Source organism: Artibeus jamaicensis, unplaced genomic scaffold, assembly GCF_021234435.1.
Source record: "Artibeus jamaicensis isolate MK-2021 breed Jamaican fruit bat unplaced genomic scaffold, CSHL_Jam_final contig_465, whole genome shotgun sequence".
NCBI lineage: Eukaryota > Metazoa > Chordata > Mammalia > Chiroptera > Phyllostomidae > Artibeus > Artibeus jamaicensis.
Window position 1 is genome coordinate 25614559 of NW_026521843.1, and position 21564 is coordinate 25636122.

The 21564-nt window shown below is 44.6% G+C and overlaps 1 protein-coding gene across 4 annotated transcripts in view; it reads left to right on the forward strand.

Moving 5' to 3' along the window:
- EML4 (EMAP like 4) overlaps window positions 1-20675 on the forward strand; it is a 208170-nt gene extending 187495 nt beyond the window's left edge. For 2 of the 4 annotated variants that reach the window (XM_053666818.1, XM_037162074.2), the window contains exons 20-23: window positions 5974-6061; window positions 6554-6652; window positions 9110-9240; window positions 10064-12840. In XM_053666818.1, the coding sequence (XP_053522793.1) occupies window positions 5974-6061; window positions 6554-6652; window positions 9110-9240; window positions 10064-10534 (789 nt within the window). In that variant the 3' untranslated portion in view covers window positions 10535-12840. Of the gene's footprint in view, window positions 1-5973; window positions 6062-6553; window positions 6653-9109; window positions 9241-10063; window positions 12841-19020; window positions 19085-20613 lie in introns of those variants that run through there. The other 2 variants (XR_008391938.1, XR_008391937.1) reach the window with 2 other exon arrangements.
- The last annotated feature ends 889 nt before the right edge of the window (window positions 20676-21564 follow it).

The following is a 21564-nucleotide window of genomic DNA, read 5'->3' on the forward strand; positions in this document are numbered from 1 at the left end:
CCACAGAAAGTGGTGCCGTGAAGGGGAGCAAGCTCCAGCTGTTGGGTTGCAGTTTAATTATTAGAGGGACATCTTGTAAAGTTCTAAACACACTTCTGCAGCTACTGTGGTCACCAGAAGATACTGTAAAGAAAAGAAAACTGCATTTGTACTTGGAACTCTAAGAGAAGTTCCAGTAGCCACATTTTAACAAAGGCCTAATCTTTAATTAGCACTATGGTGACAACACATTCCATGGAAAAGCGTAAATCTCGTTATCTCAAAAAGCAGTCCAAATTAGACAGTAGAGCACAGTTCAGTATTTGCTGCTTACAGATGGTGCTCACATGTGCCTCAAAGATCTATATGAAGAAGAGTGAGTGAACATGGTTTTTCTGCTGAGACTGTGCTGTTAGGTGGCAAATGATACCTTCTCACAAACACCTCAGGTGTGTTTACAGGACTGGTCCTGGCCCACGTCTTCGAAGGAGGCGCGGTGATCCTCCAAGAAATAAGTTGCTCTTCATGAGCCTGCCTTCTGGGGGCCAGCTGAGGAATTGAGGGAAGGGAAGCGAATGGAGTCATCCCTGTGCACTGACCGTCCGCAGCAGCCTTTCCGTCCCCGCCTGTGCCCCGCGAGCACGCTGTCCTGCTGCCTTTGGGTTCTCCAGGTTCCCTCCCGCACACGCTGCAGACCCCTCGGCCTCGTCTGCGGCAGTTCGTTCCTCTTTTTAGATCATATGATTTAGAAGGACCTTTTTATATTTTTTACTTCCTGTGAGAGCTTCCATCTTAGTGTTCAGTAAATATTTGTAAAAGTGGTTTGCCTAAATTACAGGATTCGTGGGTTCATGTTTCTATCATATTCACTGTGTAAGCAGTTTGATTTTGTAGCTGCTGCTACAGAAAACATTTTAAGGCCTTGAATTTAGAAACTCTCTCTCTGCTGCAAAGCCCTCGGATTTGAGGCTGGGGGTGGCGCTGGCATGGATCTGATTTTATTTGCTTTACATATTGGACTTCTCGGGTGAAATTTAATGTGACAGAAGGATTTTGTAGCTAAAAAGAGTTTTAAAGTTGGTTTTCTCAAAGATTCCTGAGTTGTGTGCCTTTTTAGTGTTGTTAAGTTCTTAACTTCCTCCTCTCCCATAGTGTTTTGAGAATGTACTGGAAAGGTCCTTGATGTACTTAGAAACTCCTTTTTTTTTTTTAATTCTACTTTTAAATAGCTTTCTGCTCATCTTCAGTATTACAGAAATGAGTAAAAGATAAGCATGATTTAAATGCTCTGTTTAATTTGGCCCAGAATCATCTGACCTGGGTTTAAACTCTGGCTCCACCAGTTCTTTGTGTGATTTCGGCAGTTACTTAATCTCTCTCTGCCTCCTAAATTTCTTTACCTCACTAAAGTGGGCATCCTCAGTCAAGGTCGCTGTGAGATTTAGAGTTCATAATGTATGTCAAGTACTTAAACTTAATGCTCTCTACATAGAAAGTACTCAGTAAATGTTAGGTGTTATTAGGAGTGGGACTAGTGTTATTCTCAGTAACTAGATGAACCCTGGGTTGTACCTAGGGGTGTTGTTAACATGAATTTAACCTTAGTCTATGAAAGTTGAAAATTTTCTAATTATGGACAGTTGTGTATTTTCCTTGAAAAAGTTCAATTGTTTGGATTGACCTAAAGGTTCTATTCTGTGTGCAATAGAAGTAGGGTTATTTTATTGTGCACCTCAGTGTAACATAATGGCTTTCTGTTTGACTCAAATTCCTGTGTACCTTTTAACACTAGTACTCAAAAGATCGTAGCCTAGGAGATACAGTGTTTCAGAATTGCAGCAATGTACTAAAAATCAAAAGCATTACAAAGTCAGGATGGGCAAGAAGTGCCAGTAAAATTTTGGTAATTGAAAATACATATGCAAAAGAAAAGAAGAGGAAAAACTGTCTACCTAGATATCTCCAAAAAAATAATCCATAAAACTGATGCAGTATTTCAGGATGGCAGTAGGAGTCACTATTACTATAACAGTTTGGAGACTTAAAAGAGGGATATATTCTCATTTTAAAAGAGTCATCAGGGACTCGAGATCCTTCCTTTTTTCTACTCCATCATCCTCAATAAGATGCTGCTGGGACTTCAGTCATCATGTTCCAGTGCCAGGAAGAAAGGAACGGCACAAAGGGGGCGAGGCACCACTCCTGCTAAGTTCTCCCAAGTTTTCCTGGAAGCCCCACCCAGTGACATCTGCCACCCCTAGCTGCAAAAGAGTTTGGGAAATAGTCTTAGCTGAGCACTTAACCAAAGGGCAGAATGTGGATTAAAATAGGCAATAGCAGTCTATACTCTAAAGATAAGCTTTCTCCCAAACCAGCAAAAGCACATCAAAACTGCAGTGGGAAAAAAAGTCCTATTTGCAAGAACAACATGCAAATAAACAGCAAGAAAAAGCACAGGAAGCTTAAGTGAAACATGGCTGAAAGAAGAACTAAGAACTAAAAATATAGAGATGTGAAATGTTTCTCGATGAAAAGACAATAGAAGTATCTGTTCTCTGCAAATTATTCTCTAAATTTGATGCACTCGCTCTTAGGTTTTCAAGGTGGTATTTATGAGCTTGATAAAATGATCCTGAAGTTTATCTGAAATTTTCTGCATACCACAAAACTCTCACCGTTGGCTGGGGTTAGGCAGATAAACTAGTGGAATAGAAAGGAGAATCCAGAGCTCTGCATATGTGGAAACTTACTAGGTAATAAAAGGTATTTGAAACCAGTAGAGAAAGAATGAACTGTTTTCTACCTGTGTTACCTAGAATCACAGCTACTAACCACAACTTGTGATTATGGAATTAAATACAGTCCAGTTTCCTGGAGGACTGGCCTTGTTTTGAGCACCCAGAAGCAACAGACGGCCAGTTGCTGCTGCACTCGACTGCATGTGCACACCATTTTCATCACCGCAGGAACTCCCACTGGGCAATGCTGCTGGAGAGGGTGAAGGGACTCCTGGATGCCTCCTGAGGAAAATAGACCCTTAACTCTGGGCTTTCGTACTTTTTTTAAAAATTCCTCAGGTATTTTTAATAAACAGCCAGGGTTGCAATCACTGACATAGATGATTGTCCATGCAGTTGACAAATTTAGTTAAAATATTCCGATTTTTCTAAAGTATTTTGGGGCCTCATCACTTGTGACTGTTGTAGTTACACCATTAACCTACTTAATGATAGTGATGAAGTTGCCAGCTTAGAATACTTTTCCTGTTTCTCTTTAAGGAGGTGTGCTAGGTTTCGCTCCCACTGTGTCTCTGACCTTCAGGTAATGTCTGAGGCTCTGTTCCCTCCCGCTGTGCATGTACCTTCCATGGCCTATGAGTTGGGTGGGGCAAGGACACTCTGAGGGAGTGTCTGGAGAGGTAGCATTATAGACCCCTAGCAGTTGCATTTCATCTTTCTTCTTCTTCTTCTTCTTATTTTTTTTTTTGCTTAGATACTGGATTTCATACCAGGGGAAAAAATACTTCACTTTACAATATGAACTGACAGGTTCTCCAAGGACTTTGCTGCTTTTCCTACTCGAGTCTTTTTTTTTTTTTTTTTGATGCTATTTATTTTTATAAGGAAGGGAAGGGAGGGGCAACGGAACCATCCATGTGTGGTTGCCTCTTGTGCACCCCCTACTGGGGACCTGGCCTGCAACCCAGGCCTGTGCCCTGATTGGGAATCGAACCAGTGCCTTTTTGGTTTGCAGGACAGTACTCAATCCACTAAGTCACACCAGCCAGGGCTCAAGAGTCTTTTGAGAATACTTTATATTGATTTGTCCTCTAAGTATGTTTTGTCCAAAACAGATATGAGTTATATGAATATTATGTATATATACAGTGTTTGATATTCTAACTAATGCTATTAAAGGCTTTCACAGATATTTCAGATAATTTCATATACTTCTACATTAGGATGAATACTTTTGGGATGACTACACTTGTCATGACTAATCTGGTTAAATTCTGCACTCGAGTAGCAGAAGTTTTCTTTATTTTAGAAGTATGGCTTCCACATGTACCAGAGCCAGGCATCAAATTCATGTGAACTATGAAAAGGATTTGTGCAAACCCCGTCCTTCTAAATTTAGACAATATCCAGTGACCACGTGTGTCTTTCTGGCCTGGAAACTGGTTTCTTACTAAGTTGGTAGGTCTGTGTGCCGAGTGACTGCCAACCTGTCTCCCAGCACACCACCTAATTTCCGGTCATTTCAGAAAGCTTCGGTTCTCAAACTCATCTAGTTTACATTCATTTAAATGCGTAAGTGTGTTTATGTGCCTTACAGCACTGTGGGTGAGGTCGTGGCTTCAGAGAGGTTAGAAGACTTCAGAAGGGTAATAGGATAAATTGGAATACTTTGTATAAACCATTAAAAACTACACCTAAGATACTTTGAACTTATTAACTTAAAAAATAAAACCACATGCACAGAAAACTAGTAATTCAAAAAGTATATTAGAAATTAAATGTTTTACCACAGACTCTAGGACATAAAAAGTGATTTTGAGTCTCCGTTGATTTTGGTAAACCAGTAGGTTGATCTCTGTGATTTATTTGAAATGGTTGGAAGTCATCGACTCCTTACATGTGACACCAACAAAATACAGCATTTAGGAGTTTTTTAATCCCCATAGTATTAGTAAGTCTAAGCGGAAAAAGCTCACTGTCTTCCTGTGTAAGGAGCGTGTTAAGGCAGGGTCCAGCGTTTTGGCACCTCCACAGCACACTGGAAGGAGAGTTATCTTGGGCCACACATTAAATGCATTGTAACATGTAATCACAAAAATATCTCGTTTTAAGTAAATTTATGGTTTCGTGTTCAGCAAAAGGTTAGAACAAGGAGTCAGCTGGACCTCGGCATTTTTTGTTGTTGTTTTGGGGGGGTGTCATTCATTCATTTATTTATCAAAACACCAAATCACCCAGCTGACTCAGACCCCTTACAGCCCAGATTTGGCACCCTGCAACTTCTGGCTTTTCCCAAAGCTAAAATCACGTTTGAAAGGGAAAAAGATTTCAGACTGTTGATGACATTGAGGAAAATACAGTGGGACAGCTGTTGGCAATTGGGAGAACTGTGTGAGGTCCCAAGGTGCCTACTTTGAAGGGGACTGAGGCATCATTGTCCTATGTACACTGTTCCTTATGTCTTCTTTGATAAATGTCTCTTCATGTTACATGACTGGATACCTTCTGGACAGACCTCGTATGTGTGCCGTGTTCCTCAGCCTCTGGGGTATTCCTTGGCTACTCAAGAAGCATCCCAGGATAATTGTACTCTGAACAACCTGGAGCCAATATTTCATTCTCAAAAATGAAGTCATTCCATGCCCTGGCCACTGTGGCTCAGTGGATTAAGTGCCAGCCTGCAAACCAAAGGGTTGCTGGTTCAATTCCCAGTGAGGGCAATGCCTAGATTGTGGGCCAGGTCCCCAGTAGCAGGTATGAAAGGCAACCACACATTGATGTTTCTTTCCCTCTTTCTCCCTCCTTTCCCCTCTCCCTAAAAATAAATATGTCTCTTTTTTTAAATATGAAGTCACTCTAACAGGGACACCAGTAATTTGAAATATGGCCTGAAGGTATGGTACCTGTTGCAGTGTCCTTTAAGGCACACATTTAAAAACGAGACTCTCTTTCTTGGAAGTCTCTCACAGATAGTAGGTGCTCATTGCTGGTATCTAAGTGGAGAGGCCAGCAGGATACTCCCAAGTTCCAAGTGCTTCTTATTTCCACCGTGGTGAGTACTCTGTAGCTCCAAAGTTCTGCTTGATCTCATCATGTATCACTGGCCTCCTCGTGTATCTGCACCTTCGACTCCCAACAAGGTGGAGCAGAAAAGGGCTGAAGACCCGCGATGAGCCCTGCAGTTGTACGGATTGTTAAACTATTTATACCAAACTCTAAATGCTTTCTAATAGTTGATCCATCTGTTGTTTCCTAGGGACATTCCAGCTATATCACACACCTTGATTGGTCCCCAGACAACAAGTACATAATGTCTAACTCGGGAGACTACGAAATACTGTACTGTAAGTATGAATGACCATGAATGGCTGAGGTGTGTGTGCCAGGGGCACCAGTGAGCAGGCTGCGTGGGGCACCATGTCCGCCTCTACGACCTGACAAAGTGTGTGTGTTACTGTGAGCTAAGGCATGAGAATCTCAGATCTGCTTCACTTCTCTAGGAAAGTAATGAGCCAGTTTTTAAATGTGTGGACCTGTAGTCATAAGAAAATAACTCGGAGATTGATACTGTTCTGAATGGTTTTGTATTCTACAGCTTTTCCTGGAGGCAGGAAAAAGTATAATGGATGGGCATTTATGCTTCTTAAAGAAAAAAGAACAACTTCAGTGGGTAGTTCCATAAACCCTATTAAACACTTTTCCTTTTTATGTGTCTTAATGTTTTCAGTGTATGGATTATAAATACAAGTAAACGTGGCTAGTTTGAATCAAGATGCACATTCACATACATTTATACACAAGCACTATGCTTATACTTCCTGTTTCTAAATTTAAAGGGGACATTCCAAGTGGCTGCAAACTAATCAGGAATCGATCGGAGTGTAAGGACATTGACTGGACGACATACACCTGTGTACTGGGCTTTCAAGTCTTTGGTAAGGACATGAGCACCCAATGGGGAAATGTTGTTTGTGCGTTTTTGTATATAATAATCACTTCCATTCCTTAATGAAATAGTCTCTATGTGTTCTTTAGTGTTATCACTGTTAATGCCAGATTCAGAAAAATTAAACCCCAGTATGAGGTTTGTTTTCTGCAGAGTCCAGTCTTTTAATCCCCAATAAATACGAAAGACAAAAGGTACTTACATAATAGCAGACTGCCTTTCCATTTTTTCTTGAAGTAAAAATTGAAACTTTAACATTTGTAAAAACATTTTAAAAACAGCTTTATTGGGATACCATTCACATACTCAAGTGCACAGTACAGTGGTTTGCATATATTCAGAGCTGTGCTTCCATCACCAATTTTATTTATTTTTTTAAAATATTTATTTATTTATTTATCTTTAGAGGGGAAGGAGAGGGGGAGAGAAACATCAATGTATGGTTGCCTCTAGTGCGTCCCCTGCTGGGAACTGGCTTGCAGGGAACTGGCTTGCAACCCAGGCATGTGCCCTGACTGGGAATTGAACCGCGATCCTCTGGTTCGCAGACCTGCGCTCAATCCACTGAGCTATACCAGCCAGGTCCATCACCAATTTTAGAGCATTTTCATCCCCCCACCAAGAAAACCCTCACCCATCCGCAGTCACTATCACCTCTGCACCCCAGCAACCACCACAGTCTCCTTTCTTCCTCCCATGACTGGTCTGTTCTGGACAGTTCGTATAAATGGAACCATACAGCATGTGGTCCACTGAGGTTGGCGTCTTTCATTTAGCATGTTTGCAAGGTTCATCCATGTGATGCCACGGATCAGCACTTCATTTACGGCTAAATAATATCCCGATGTACAGATACACCACATTTTGTTTTTCCATTCAGCAGCTGACAGACACTTGAGTTGTTTCCACTGTTTAGCTTTTATAAATAATGCTGCTGTGAACGAGGTAAGTTTTTGTGTACGCATGTTTTCATTTCCCTTGGGTGTATACCTGGAAGTGGAATCACAAGGTCCAATGGCAACTCGGTTTAACCTTTCGAGGAACCTCCAGGCTGCTTCCCAAAGTAGCTGCACCATTTACTTTCCTGCCAGCAATGTGGGGGGTTCAGTTTCTCCACATTCTCCTTGGCAGATTTTATTGTTAGTCTTTTGCATGCACCTGTCCAACTGTCCCAGCACCACTTGCTGAAATATAAAGGCATTTTTAATAGATATTATTGAAAGGTAAAATTGAGAGGTCATTCCTTATGAAATCTGCCTTTGGTGACAGTTTTCTAAGCCCTTCCTGATCTGTAGGTATCCTTCTGAAAAAGGTAGAGAATAAATGGAAAAGTTAAAATAATAAAGCCCTGTTTGCCAAGAATTAAAAAAGAGATGTTATACTAAGTAGACTAATTATAAAAGCATGTGGCACCGATACCTAAAGCAGTACTTGTCCTTTACCGATATACCTCTGCCCTGCAAGAGCTGGGCTGCACCTCCAGCCTGGTAGAGATTTGTACACTTTATGCACATGAGAAAAATGACCCGCTGTAGGAGTTGGTTCTAAACACAACTGCTATACAGATGGAGAAGGCTCCTAGGCTAGGAAGAAATTAAAAACAAAATAACCCTGACTAATCCATAAACAATTTAATTATTCTGGGTGCAGCTGAAGCAGTGGCCAGTAGCTGATAACTTATCTAGTTATTTTAATGAAGCAGTATACAATATTCATTATTAAGAGAGGTCATTTCACAAGTGTCTCGATTTGTTTTAGCATATTTACCAAACATATATTTGTTCCCTAGCATTGAACAGCTGGAGGCCAGCATCTCAACCCTTATGTACTCCATGGTTGTAATCTAGTCTAATAGAATTTTGTGCTATGTTAAACATAATCACCAGTGCCTCATAATGATTCAGAATAATTAAATTTGCTATTATTTACGTCTTATCTTTGGACGTAAATAACAGTTACAAGAAACTTCTGTGGGATAACAGGTAGACTAGGTTTTCTTTGAAGTGCCTGCCTGAAAGGGAGCAGTGGAAAAGTGTGTAAATTTTACACAGCGCCCCAGTTTGAAGAGTTAGTGCTGTGGCTTTACACAAGTAACTGAGAACTTCCCCTCTAACTAGAAACTTGAACAAGTAAACGCTTATAAGCTGAGGTGTTAAGGCTTAAATCTAAAATTAATTTAGCACCACCTGCTGGTTACTAGTGAGTACTTTTGTGTCAAACTTTCCATCTTGAGGCTATTTTGACTTAACAATTTTATTATTAGACTTTGGCTAAGACTTCATTTGAATAAAGTGTTGGGCCACTAAGAAATTTGGAAGGGAAAATGTTAGCAGTTAAGAGTTTGAACACAGATAAAAACAAGATTCTAAAATTCAGTGAACCTCTGTAGCGTGGCAGTTCCAGATTTCAGGCTAATCTTCTGCACCCCCGTGTCCCCATGTGAAAGGTGTCTGGCCAGAAGGATCTGATGGGACAGACATCAACGCGCTGGTGCGGTCCCACAACAGGAAGGTGATAGCTGTGGCTGATGACTTTTGCAAAGTCCATCTGTTTCAGTATCCCTGCTCCAAAGCAAAGGTAAACTCAATTTAATAAAAATTAGCATTGCCGGGCATTTTGTTTGGGGGTCATTTTGTGTCAGGGGCATGAAAACACGTAAGGTGACTGATTGCTGTCCACGAGGACCGCAGTGCCCGGGTACACACGGTCGTCTCTAAGCATCCAGGCAGACATTGCTTGTCTTCTCTCTCCTCAGTAAGGTCGAAGAGAAGATAATTCTACAAGGCAGCTGGTGATGTTTTATTCATTTTTATTTATTGTCCATTTGTTTATTTTTATTTTCTGGCTGTTTCAGATTGCTCCTAAACATGTTAAAGTATTCTGTTACACATATAATCAGCATTATAAAACTCATGGAACTGTTTCCTAAATCACCTACAATCCTCCTAACCTAGTAAATTCTTTCCTGGCATCCCAACAGAATAATTACTAAGTGCTCCAACCTGATACCCAGGAGAAATGGACTTTAAAAAAAGTTTTTATTAATTTTAGAGAGAGAGGGGAAAGGGTTTCGAGAAAGAGGGAGAAACATCAGTTTGTTGTTCCACTTGTTTATGCTCTGATTGGTTGCTTCTTGAATGTGCTCTGAGTGGGGATCAAACCCACAACCTTGGCATATCAGGATGATGCTCAACCAAGCGAGCGACCCAGCCAGCACCTTATTTTTTTTAACATATAGTCTAAAGTATAGATGTCTAATTATGTTTTGTTTCTCCCATATAAATAGGTATTAAAAGGAAATTACTGCTAGTTTTATTGATGACTTATGGCTTTGATTTGAATTACCTGAAAGCAAGTATGTAAATGAGTTTAATTTTCCTGTCTGATTTATTTCACATAGGCTCCCAGTCACAAGTACAGTGCCCACAGCAGTCATGTCACCAATGTCAGTTTTACTCATAATGACAGTCACCTGATTTCAACTGGTGGAAAAGACATGAGCATCATTCAGTGGAAACTTGTGGAAAAGTTGTCTTTGCCTCAAAACGAGATTGTCGCAGATACTGCTCTAACCAAAGGTCCCGTCTCTTCCATTGAGAGCGCCGTGCAGTCCAACACTCCCACGCCGCCTCCTTCCCAGCCCTTAAATGAGGCAGCTGAGGAAGGTAGAATGAGCAGTTCTCCCACACTTCTGGAGAACAGCCTGGAACACACTGTGGAGCCCAGCGAAGACCACAGTGAGGAGCAGAGTGAAGGGGGCAGCGAAGACCTCGGCGGGCCTGCCTATGAAGAGCTGTCCAATGAGATGAGTGAGGAGCAGGGTGAAGCCGCTCTCACTGGGGACCAGCAAGACCCTCCACCTCTATCCTAACACCAGGGCTTGAATGCTCGTGATCTTGAGCTAGAGTTAAGACAACAGGCCAGGAAGTGATGGAGAATCACTGTTGACCGAGATTTTGGTTTCCATGTGACCTGTTTTTTTTTTTCCAGTAGTCTTATCCTTACTCAGTCAAATGCAGCCAACATAAAGGTGCAGTTTGGTGTGTGTTAAAGATTAACCAAACCTAATAGTAGGAAAGACTGCAACATCGATTATGTCTCAGAAAGTACTGCGTAAGTAAGTGATAAGATGTAAATACTGGAAGCAAAAACAGCAGTTGGATTGATTTACAACAAACCCCTTGGTGTCTGAACGCATTTTCTTCAGGAACAACCGGAGGCATCACTAACACTGTTACTCAGCTACTGGGAACTCAGTAGCTGAGACTGTGCTACTTCTTTCCTGATGCAGAAAAAGAAATCAAAAGGAAAAAAAATGCTTTCTTACTGAGATACCCTCCTACCCTAAATATCTAGAGGAAATTTTTTAGTTCAGAAAAACTGCAGTATTGCCACAGGCAGTGGTGTTGCCTTCTTGAGTAATAATGCCATTTCCCCACACTACCGGTAGATGCCCAGGTGTGCTTGTTAGTCTACTACATAGGTGCTGCCTTTTCTAAGACTCATAATAAGGAACAGTCTCTTAATTTCTTGTGTGCCGATCTATTTTATCTTAGAACTAAGAAAGCAGTGGTTTGTTAGAGAGCTTTTAAATGTATAGTAAACAACCATTGATACTCAGAAATAATGGAGTCCCCCAAGGATTCCTTTACCAGCCTGAACATTCTTAAATGTTTGGCATCCAAGGGAAAAAGCCGCATGCCTATAAAACAACTGTAATAATTACTAAGCTAATTTTAGCTCAGCCTTCAACATAATTTGTTCCCTTAATAATAGGAGAAATATAAATACAGAATTGGTGCTTGAAGTTCATTGGCTTAGTTGTTAATTTTTATACAGATTAATTACATTGAGGGTAAGATACTCAGCAAACTGCAAATTCTTTTTTACGGAAGTGTGAATAACAGTCATAGTAATTAAAATCTATATACATTGTGTACTTAACAGACTTGCTATATATGGTAGCTTTTCTCTGGTGGACTTGCTATAAGCTCTGCAATTCTAATGTGGTTATCCTCTGCTATTTTGGACAATGCATGTATTATTATGCATTGGATATTAGTTTTTTGTTTGTTTTTTAAAGTTTTGTCAGATGACTTTTTCTTAAGTACATGTTTCCTACTTTAAAAACATTTACTGACAAAATATGCATTTCCTATGTTTATACTTGGATTATAAAAAACTTTGTTTTGATTTATTTTTTAACTTGCTGCATTGTTTTGATATCTTCTTTGTTAGATTATGTTTTAGAAACTTTGGATGAGTTCAGAAGTCTTAAGTATGCAAGTGTTTACGTGATTGTGCCATTCCAAAGTGCATCAGAACTGTCATTCCCTTCTAGTACCTTCTCAGGAGTAATACAGATCAGGTATTTCATCACCATTTGGTAACATGCAAACTCCAGTGAACCCCCAAGGACCCTCACCACATCTGTGTTCCCGTGCTGTGTGTAAGGGTGTGGGTATGTGTGAAGGGGTGAGTGTGGACACTCACTCTGTGTGTGTGTGTGTCTCTGTATAAGCAGGTATACGCCACACTGAAAATACTCAGTGTGTATCTCTAACTATGTAGATAGATACGTGTCTGTGTAGATCTCTTTCCTTTTGTTTACAACTGCTCAAAAAAAAAGGAACACCTCAAAATAGCTCTTCAAAAGAAGAGATTCAGATTCCAAGCAACCCGTCTATTTTTAGTATGTTCTGTACATAGTTATCAGAAAGTTATCAGGCACACCATTTGCCTGTTCGCAGCGGTGACTGAAGCATCCCTGCGAGAACAGTCCTGAGACGAACAAGTAGTCCAAGAGCAGGAAGAGCGTTTCTTCAGGCTCCACGGTAAGCAGGGAGTTGATGTGGGGACATTGGTCACCTCTGAGGTTGCTGTGTACAATGACATTTATAATCATGATACTCTTGGGTGGTAGTTTCAAAAGACACTACTAATACGCAGAAAGCGTTCCAGCTGTATTGCTGGCAACTACTGTTTTAACAGTCAAATCAAATCTGTGATAATGGTTGGAAGTGGGTGGGATTATGAAATTATAGATGTTTTTAGAAAAACTTGTGAATGAAAATGAATCCAAGTGTTTCATGTGAAGATGTTGAGCCATTTCTATCATGCATTCCTGTCTAATGGCAGAAAATTTTGAAGATTAAAAATAAAATAATCAAAATGTTTCATTTGTCTCTGTAAATGTGCCTTAACTCTTTCTTCATGTGTACAGCTAGTTCCCATGACTATCTGTTTATTAGGAAACATGACAGTTTTCAGTCCATTACGGTTGCTTGTTACGGATACAACTATTCCAGTAGTGAAAGATCTCATAATGGTAAAGGAAATTAATTCTGATTTATGCTCCCATTTAATAGAGAAATAGCTTCATTTTATTTCACGTGTACATGTTTAACGCTGGGTGATCTAGTGACCCAGCTGCCTGCCTGACCCAACTCCACTGGCTGCTGCCGCCTCCCTGGTGTTAGCCTTAGTCTGTCAACTCCTCGAACTCAGCAGGACACTGCATTCCCTGCCTTCTCCACCTTTGGCTTAGTGACAAGATCGTGTGTGCACCACGGCCACCACTTGGCTGCTACGCGGTTTTCTTTATGAAGAGGCAGATTGAGAGAATTCCATACATTCTGCAGCTTTAAAAATCATGGAAATGATGGGGTATTCATTATGACCTTACCCTCTCTGGTGACTGAAGGTCACAACCACTCACATACACAACCATGCCTCACTTCACGGATTTTTTTTTTTTTAACAAACTGAAGATTTGGCAACCCTACAGCAAGCAGGTGTATCAGAGCCATTTAACAGGTTCAGATGATGGTTAGCAATTTTTAGCAATAGGGTCTTTTTTATTAAGGTATGTATTTTTTAATGCATGTTGTTGTATACTTTACAGGCTACAGTATAGTATAAACATAACTTTTATATGTACTGGGGAACAGAACGTTTGTGTGACTTGCTTTATCACAGCATCCCCCAGGTCTGCCTGTGCCGACCAAGCCGTGAAAGGCTGTCTTGGGAGAACTCTTGCAGCCGTCCTGAGACCAGACGGCTGGTGAGCACTGGAACGAGCCCACTAAACCATGTGATTTTTACTCTTAACAAAAAGATCCAGCCCTGGCCAGTGTGGCTCGGTTAGTTAGTTGGAGTGTCATCCTGTACACCTAAAGGTTGTAGGTTCGACTCCCAGTCAGGGCACATACCTAGGTCGCAGGTTCAATTGCCGATCAGGGCACATACAAGAGAAATCTGATTGATGTTGCTCTCTGAAAAATGAATAAATATTTTTTAGGTATAAATTATTTTTCAGTATGAAGGAGATAAAAAAAAACTTGTTTATGGGGAACTATAACGATGGGTTAGATTTTGGACACACTGTGGCATTGATATAACTTCTAGAAGAAACTAGGTGTCCAGCTTAAAAGCTGGAACTGAAATGAGGAGCGAAGACACACGTTTCAGCACAAAGACCAGCTGAGGAGCAGCTACGTGGGACGTGGAGCAGAAACAACTGCCATCGGAGGAACATGCGTTGGCCCAACACCCGGCCCGGTCCACTTACCTAGCCCAGGGTCTCACAAGGCGCCATGCTGTGTAACTTCGAAGCTCGAACCTCCCCCACCTGCACCAGGAGAAACGTTCTTTAGAAACGGAGCAAGCGGGAAAGGATGACAGGAAAGACTCACGGGGATCTGGGAAATCGGGGACGGAAGAGGGCCGTGTCAGTGTCGAACCTTGGTCCAGGAGTGGGTAGAGTGCCTGTGCGTCTGCGTCACTGTCACAGAAACCAGGCCCTGCTGGAGAAGCCCGCCTTGTCTAGGATGCCCAAGACTAGTCTTCAAGGAGCACAGAAAGGTCTCCAGCCATTTCCCTCCCCCGCCAAGAAATACATGCAGCCCTACTTACATAAAGGGGCAGCTCCTGCTCTCAGGGTCTCAGGTAATCTGTTTACACCTGGCTAATCACTTTACCTTTTCCTTGTGGGCAGTGTCCTAAGAGACCTGGCTTACTGAACACATTTTTGTTGGGGTTTTTTTTTCCCCCTTAATTTCTGCCAGAAGTCTGGCAGAAGAACTTAACAGCACCACTTCTAGATCTCAAAAGACAAACATGAAGAAACGGGCAAAACCAAACACACTAAGTACAGCACATCCATACAACTAAAACTATTCAATAACAGCTAACACAGTAGAACAAGTGCTTTACGTGTACTAACTCATTCCATCCTTTCATAATCCTAAATTCGATCACTCCCATTTTACAGACAAACCTGAAGAACAGAGAAGCCAGGTAGGTTACACTCCCAGCAGGATTTGAAGCCGGGTCCTACCTGCAGAGCCCCCGTCGCGGGCGCTGGAGATGTTTACTCTCAACTGATTCTTATTAACATGAGAATGAAATGGGTTGAGCTTCTGGTAGGAGGGATTTAAGACCAGCTAAAGAAAAACTACAGGAAGTGGTTAGGCTCTGGAAAAGGTGGCTTTGGGCAATGAACAGTGACAATGTTGAAGGGACCCTTCTCATGCACAAGTCTCCCACCTGCCACCCCTACAATGGAGCACAGGGCAGAAGCGCTTCCGGGCTCTCAGGTCACAGTGCAACATCTGCTGCTGGCAGCTGCCTACTCTTCGTGCCTTTGTTGGCCACAGTCAAGGTACTGTCCCTACTGTTCAGTTTAAACCTATTTGTACAGTGATGGTGCTTCCTTATTTTCCAACCCTTGAGCAATTTTCATTTCACCAAAAAAGAAGCATGGCTGCTGCTTTCTGTCACTGGCCAAGTGCTTTTTCCACGTTGCCTCAGTTCACATCCCACACTTCCCATGGCCAGCCCGGAGGTTCCACCAGCCCCGTGCCAAGCCACAGGGCTTTGATCTGCGTCTCCGCTTCCTCGGCAGTGTAAACACGTAGTCCTGAAAACAGGTTTCACTAAGGAGCCACTCGCTGACAGAGCCGAACACAGGCAACTGCCGGCGTGGATGACGGCATCCAGCAGATTACTCAGAACTGGCTCCAGAGGCCAATTCCAGCTCCTCTCTAACTTGCACCAGATCGCACTAGTGCCGGGTGTCCAACCTTCTGGCATCTCTGGGCCACACATTAAATACACGAACGCTAACAAACACTGAGGAGTCAAGCAAAGGTTTCAAGCACACGATTTTGTGTTGGCTTCACAGCTGTCCTGGGCTGCCCTGCAGGAACCGAAAGCTGAAGGTGCTAGAAGAAATGGCCTCAAAGAGGAAAATTTAACTTCTTAATAAGAAGCAAAGCCTTCGCACCTGGTCATCCCATTTCACTCTCCATGATCACATAAGCCACCAAGCCAGAATGCGTCCTGGGGAAGGTCACAGGATACTGGAGCCTGCTTCTGCACAGTGACGTCCACGGAGCTGACACTCCCACTGGCCAGCTGTAGAACTAACTCTCAGTTAACAGCTTGTGGGTCAGACGCCCGGACATGGCAGGTCCTCTTCTGCAGACGTCAGTCCCCACAGCAGAGACGCACTGTGCTCTCACACGTCCAAAGTGGCAGCAGGCAGAACCCCAGGGAGTTTCTGTGGGACAAGGACCCAGAGAAGTCGTCCATTGAACAGGTGTCTACTACAAACCTACCTCATGCCAGGAACTGGGCTTGTGCAGTCCGACCACGGCAAAGATACAGCCTCTGCCCTCGGGTCATGTACCTGGAAAGGTGGTAAAGACAACCTTTGCCACTTCCCTCAACACTATAGTCCTTGCCATGGCTATGAAGTACATGGTTTGAAGCGGGAAAAGGACGTAATATTCCTATTAAGGAATCTTTTTGGACAGGTCACCTATTGAAACCACCCACTGCTCAAATCCTACAACATCCAAAAGGGTTAAACTTTGATATTTAAAAAATAATGTAGAAATCATAAGATGGACTCATACTTAATAAAAGCAAGCAAACTAATTGATGCAGGCACATTTGGATGGAGCTCAAGGGCATTATACATACACAGTAAAAAAGAGTCCATCTTGAAAAGTTTACCAACCTTCAATTTGTTACATAACATTCTCAAAATGCCAACACCAGAGAGCTCGAAGCAGTCATTGCCAGGGGGCAGCGGGGGGGGGGGGCATCACTGCAATGAGGTAGCACAAGGGGTCCTTTATGGCAGTGAAGTCTGTCTCTCAGTTGGGATGGTGGTTACGTGAATATACACATGGGATTAAATTGCACAGAAGCACATTCGGGAATGCATGCAAAAAGTGGAAACTGAGAGAGGTCTGTAGTGTGGGTTACTGTACTGTGTCAACATGGATTTCCTAGTCTTACTATTATACGTTACAGAAGATTGTCACCATTGGGGGAAGCTGAGGGAGGGGTTCACCAAACTCTACTATTTTTCAAGCTTCCTTTGAGTCTATGTATTTCAAAATTAAAAAGTTCAAAAAGTAAAGAGGTAGAACCTTTACCTTCCCTTTACGCTTCTGACGAGAATGTGGAAAAGAACATGGGTCTTACTACAACAAAGAAATTGCAACACGATTTCTGTCCTCGTGCACTTGAGGGTACTCCACCTGCGGGTCAAAGCAGACCCTACAGGCTGTGAACCTGGGTGCTCTCTGCAGCTTTTCCAGCCACCCCTCTGCTCCCAGGGGGCCTGTGGGGCAATTCCTGGCTCTGCTGTGGGCATGAAGGGGCTGCAGGCATGGTCTGCTGCTCAGAGCTGGGGTTCTCAAGCTCGGCACCTGCAGAGCAGGGCAAAGACAACTGGGGGCAACTCACCTGCTGGCCCCCTTTCCTGCTGAGAGGCACCTACTGTATAACCACCCACGGCAGGAGGTGGCCTCTTGGTGTCCTGTTCCTTTGCGTGGCAGTTGCCCTCTGCCGCCTCCTCGTTTTTCTGGTACTCCCTTTCTTGGAAACCCTTGCAGAAGCCAACCCTGCAGCTGCCTTCCCTCATGTGCTTGGGTGAATCATCTTCCCTTATTCAGAATTCATAAAATGGCAAGAAAAAGAATCCCACTCTTTAGCAGGGCCCTTGTGAAACTGCTACAGAACTGAGATTAGGTGATCAGGCTTTCTCCCACAAGACTGACAGGCCTCGGGCTTCATCGGCAAAATCTATTTTTGCGTGGCCTACTGTTTGGCAGGCTTTGACATTTCCATTTGGGAGATGAATTAATTCCGAGATGAGCCAAGAGTCCTCTCTTTTGGAAGAATGCGTTAGGACTCGGGCCCTCACAGGACCCTGGAGCATCCATGCGACCCAACCCCCTTCCTCCCTGATAAGACGCCAGCCTCCCTTGGGGGGCAAGTGAGGAATCTGACATAAACTACAGGCGGTGATGGGAAAGACAGCCCTGAGGGCTTAGGTACCACCCGTGCTGTTCCCAGGCCCCTCTCCCTGGTCTCAGTCTTAAAAGAATAAAGGCCTTGCTCACCCAGGGAATCTCAGCCACATGGGAGACCACCTGGTGAGCTCATGGGCTTAGCGCCCCCCTGCTCCGTGAAGGCCCAGCACTGAAGCAGCTGCAGACAGAGACTAGCCGTCCCTGCGTCAGAGCGCAGGAAGGGCTGAGCCTCCATCACGTAAACACTGTTTGCCCTGGAAGCCGTGAGCAGTGCGACAGGTTGTTCGGAGGCTCGCAGATGGCTGTACTAATAAAGCTGCCACTCACAGCCACCAAGCTGAAGTGGTTTCTATGGGAAACCCTCACATCAAAATAGAAGGAAGTTCTTTTAAATTATAGTAGTTAATTACATTTTTTATTAAACATTAGCAGAGTTAAACACGGGGATTCATCTGGGAGAGCGCTCAGAAAACCACACGTGGCTACTGGCACTGTCGGGCGATTTCTCAGGCAGGCCCTGAGCCTGCGGGTCTTTGCCTTCCACGCTCTCGTTCATGTCAGCATCCCTGTGATGCCGCTCGCTCAGCAGCTGGGGACACACCCTAGTGATCGTGGGAGGGCTGGTCTCTACTGTCAGCACAGACCCCAATGTAGAGATTACAGGGCGGATGGTGTGCGCCCCAAGGGTTACCGAAGGCGAAGATGGGGCAAAGTCCTCAGTCTGATAAGGAGACAGGGCGCCTCTCCTCAGGTAACCCCAGATCTGATCACAGAACAGCCCTGGGGAAAAGGACCACAGAGTACCTGGTAGTCGATAGGGGAAGAAAGTGAAACTTGTGGGAAGTCGAGATGGCCCGGGCACTGGGGAATCCTGGGGAAAGGTACAAGCTATTAGGACTTCAAGACCCAGATCAGAAGTGGCCGGGTTGCGGTCAGCACTGGGAAAGCCCAGGCCCAACCTGCTCTTGGGGACAAAGCTTGAGGCAGGACTGCCTTCACAAGGGGTCAGTCTGCCCTCTGTTTTTAGTGGCATCTGGCCCGGATCCCAACCCACAGTGAGGTTTTTCCAGACCCGGAACAGAGCACAGAACTCTGCAAGGACCAGCACGTGTCCCCACCACACACCTGCATTCCTGAGACACGTAAGTATAGGTGCGGTCGGCTCCGCTGACCTCTGTCCAGACCCGCACACATCTGGGTTCCAGAACTATCCACCTGGAGGAAATGTGCATTGGCTTAAAGATTCCTTCTCGGTCACAACACATCACATCCATAACCCACTCCACAAAATAAAGAGAAATATGCTGGCTGACAAGGCATAGTGCGTCCTGGAGCAGGAACAGAGCTTTTATCCCCCCGCCGGGGCCGCTACACAGAAACCCGGGAAGGCTCTTTCAGGAGACCGAGGCTGCCCACAGGCCCGGACCAGGCAGAAGGCAGGCCTCCCACCCCGAAGGCCTACGGCTCAGGCACAGCTGGGTCAGGACAGCACCAAGGGCAGCACACTGGCCTCCGGAACACAAGGCCCTTCTGGAGGACCACGCCTTAGCTCCCCGACCGGCCCTAGCGGGCCTGGCTGGGTGGGCCACCTTAGCTGTTCCTTAGCTTTACTCCCACGGCCATAGGACAGGCTTTTGCAAGTTACACCTCCCACTTCCCCCGCAGCCCCAGCCTGCCTCCTCGGGCCCAGCCTAAGGGAGGCAAGGGGCAGACACAGACAGGTATAAACTGATCTTCCACATGACTGTTCTTCAAGAGGACATAATTCCAAGAGAAAACAGGACACCAAGTGTAAACAAAGGCTCTTCTGCGTGTCTCTACTTTAATTAGAATGACACCTAACCAAAAGCAATTTAATGTTGGTTCATGAAAGGTTAATGAAACTCGTGTTTTGGAGATGCACGATGCAACACAGGCTTAGCCAGAAACACAAATCTAACCTTCATTCTCTTTAATTATTCGGTCAGAATAATTTCCTGAGAGCGGGTTTAGTCTCTAGATGGCTTTAATTAAACACCACTGAACTTTGAAGTCAACGTCCACACATCCAGCTACAACTCAATTTTCAAATTAACCTGCTGTCTAACACAAAGGTTCCGTGGCCTAAGCAGGGTGAGGAGGGAGGGGGGGAAATGGCTGTGGAGCCCGACAGTACTAACCAGTTCTGAAACACTTTCTAGCTTTCCCTGACCCTCTCCAGCAGCCAGAAACTTCCATAACCTGTCCCAGGCCTCCCTGGGCAACCAGGCTGCATCCTTTCTTGGCTTTTCCCCCTCAAATGGGCCTCAAATGGGGACAGCAGACGCCTCCCCAAGAGCCTCCCCTCTACTCTCGCCTACCTGCTTCTTCCCGCCTCTGCCCCTCTCCTGGGGGGGTGGTGCAGAAAAGTGTGGAGGGCCCTGGCTCGGCACCATTGCTGCCTAGATAGGTTCCTTCAGGAACCACCCCTATTTCCCAAGCTGACCTCCAGCACTTCACCCAGGCCCTGGGGGCACACCTGCCTCACTCCTTCGCTGCGTTTGAAAATCAAGGTCCCTGATTTTGTTAGCAGTACTTTGTAGTCCTGCCAAGGTCCTTCTGCAATGAGTTTCTGCTTCTTTCTGAATCTTTTTCCCTGCAGACTAAGAGGTTAACACACCGCACCACACCGCTTCTTATAGCTTGGGGCAGCATCAGCCAACCTCCATCAGAATGTGCTGTGGGAGCCGGCCGAGTCCTGTCTGATGAGTACATATTGGGCAGTGTGAAGGACCTGAGGAAGAGCCATGCAACCATGACAAAGCTCCATGTCATAGACAAGATCGGGGGCGCGAGAAGGCGTGATGTCCCAAGAGGGCTGTGAAGCACTCTCGGAAGAAAGCATCATCTAAAGAATGCTACTCCCGGCCATGCTGCTTGACCATCTCCATTAGTACCTTGCACAGTTTGCTGAGCAACAAGCAGCATCTGGTCTCAATCTGCCCATCCCAAGCCATCCTGCAGCAGCACGGCACCCTGTGCACCCTGGAGCTACACCAGGGTCAGGACTCCAGATTCAGGCTTCTGCAAGTGACGGCTGCTGATGGCCGAGGAGACTGCACATGACCCATGACCTCCAACACCTCCAATACTACCTTAGGGGTGGCTGGGCCGGGCCGCCCCAGTTGCTCTGGTTTATGCAGAGAGAGAGCAAGGTCAGCAATGCTGCCCTCACAACCCTGAGGGCCGACCTGCTACCACCAAGGTGCTACCCACTTCCCTGAAGAGAAGCCGCAGCCAGGCTCCCGACCCACAGCCCCCCAGGGGCGGCCTGTCCTAAAGTAATCAAACCCACCAGTCCCAAGGAGCTCCCTGGTCGGCATGGGTGGGGGGTCATTGTGGAATTCTTCCATAGCAAAAAAGTTTTGTAGCTGATGGTTTACTGACCCAAAGAGAGGAGAGATACCCTAAAGAAAGACTTAAAAATAAATGTCAGCCCTGGCTCATGTGGCTCAGTGGATTGAGCATGGGCTGCAAACCAAAGGGTCGCTAGCTCAATTCCCAATCAGAGCACATACGTGGGTTGAGGGCCAGGTCCTCAGTGGGGACCATG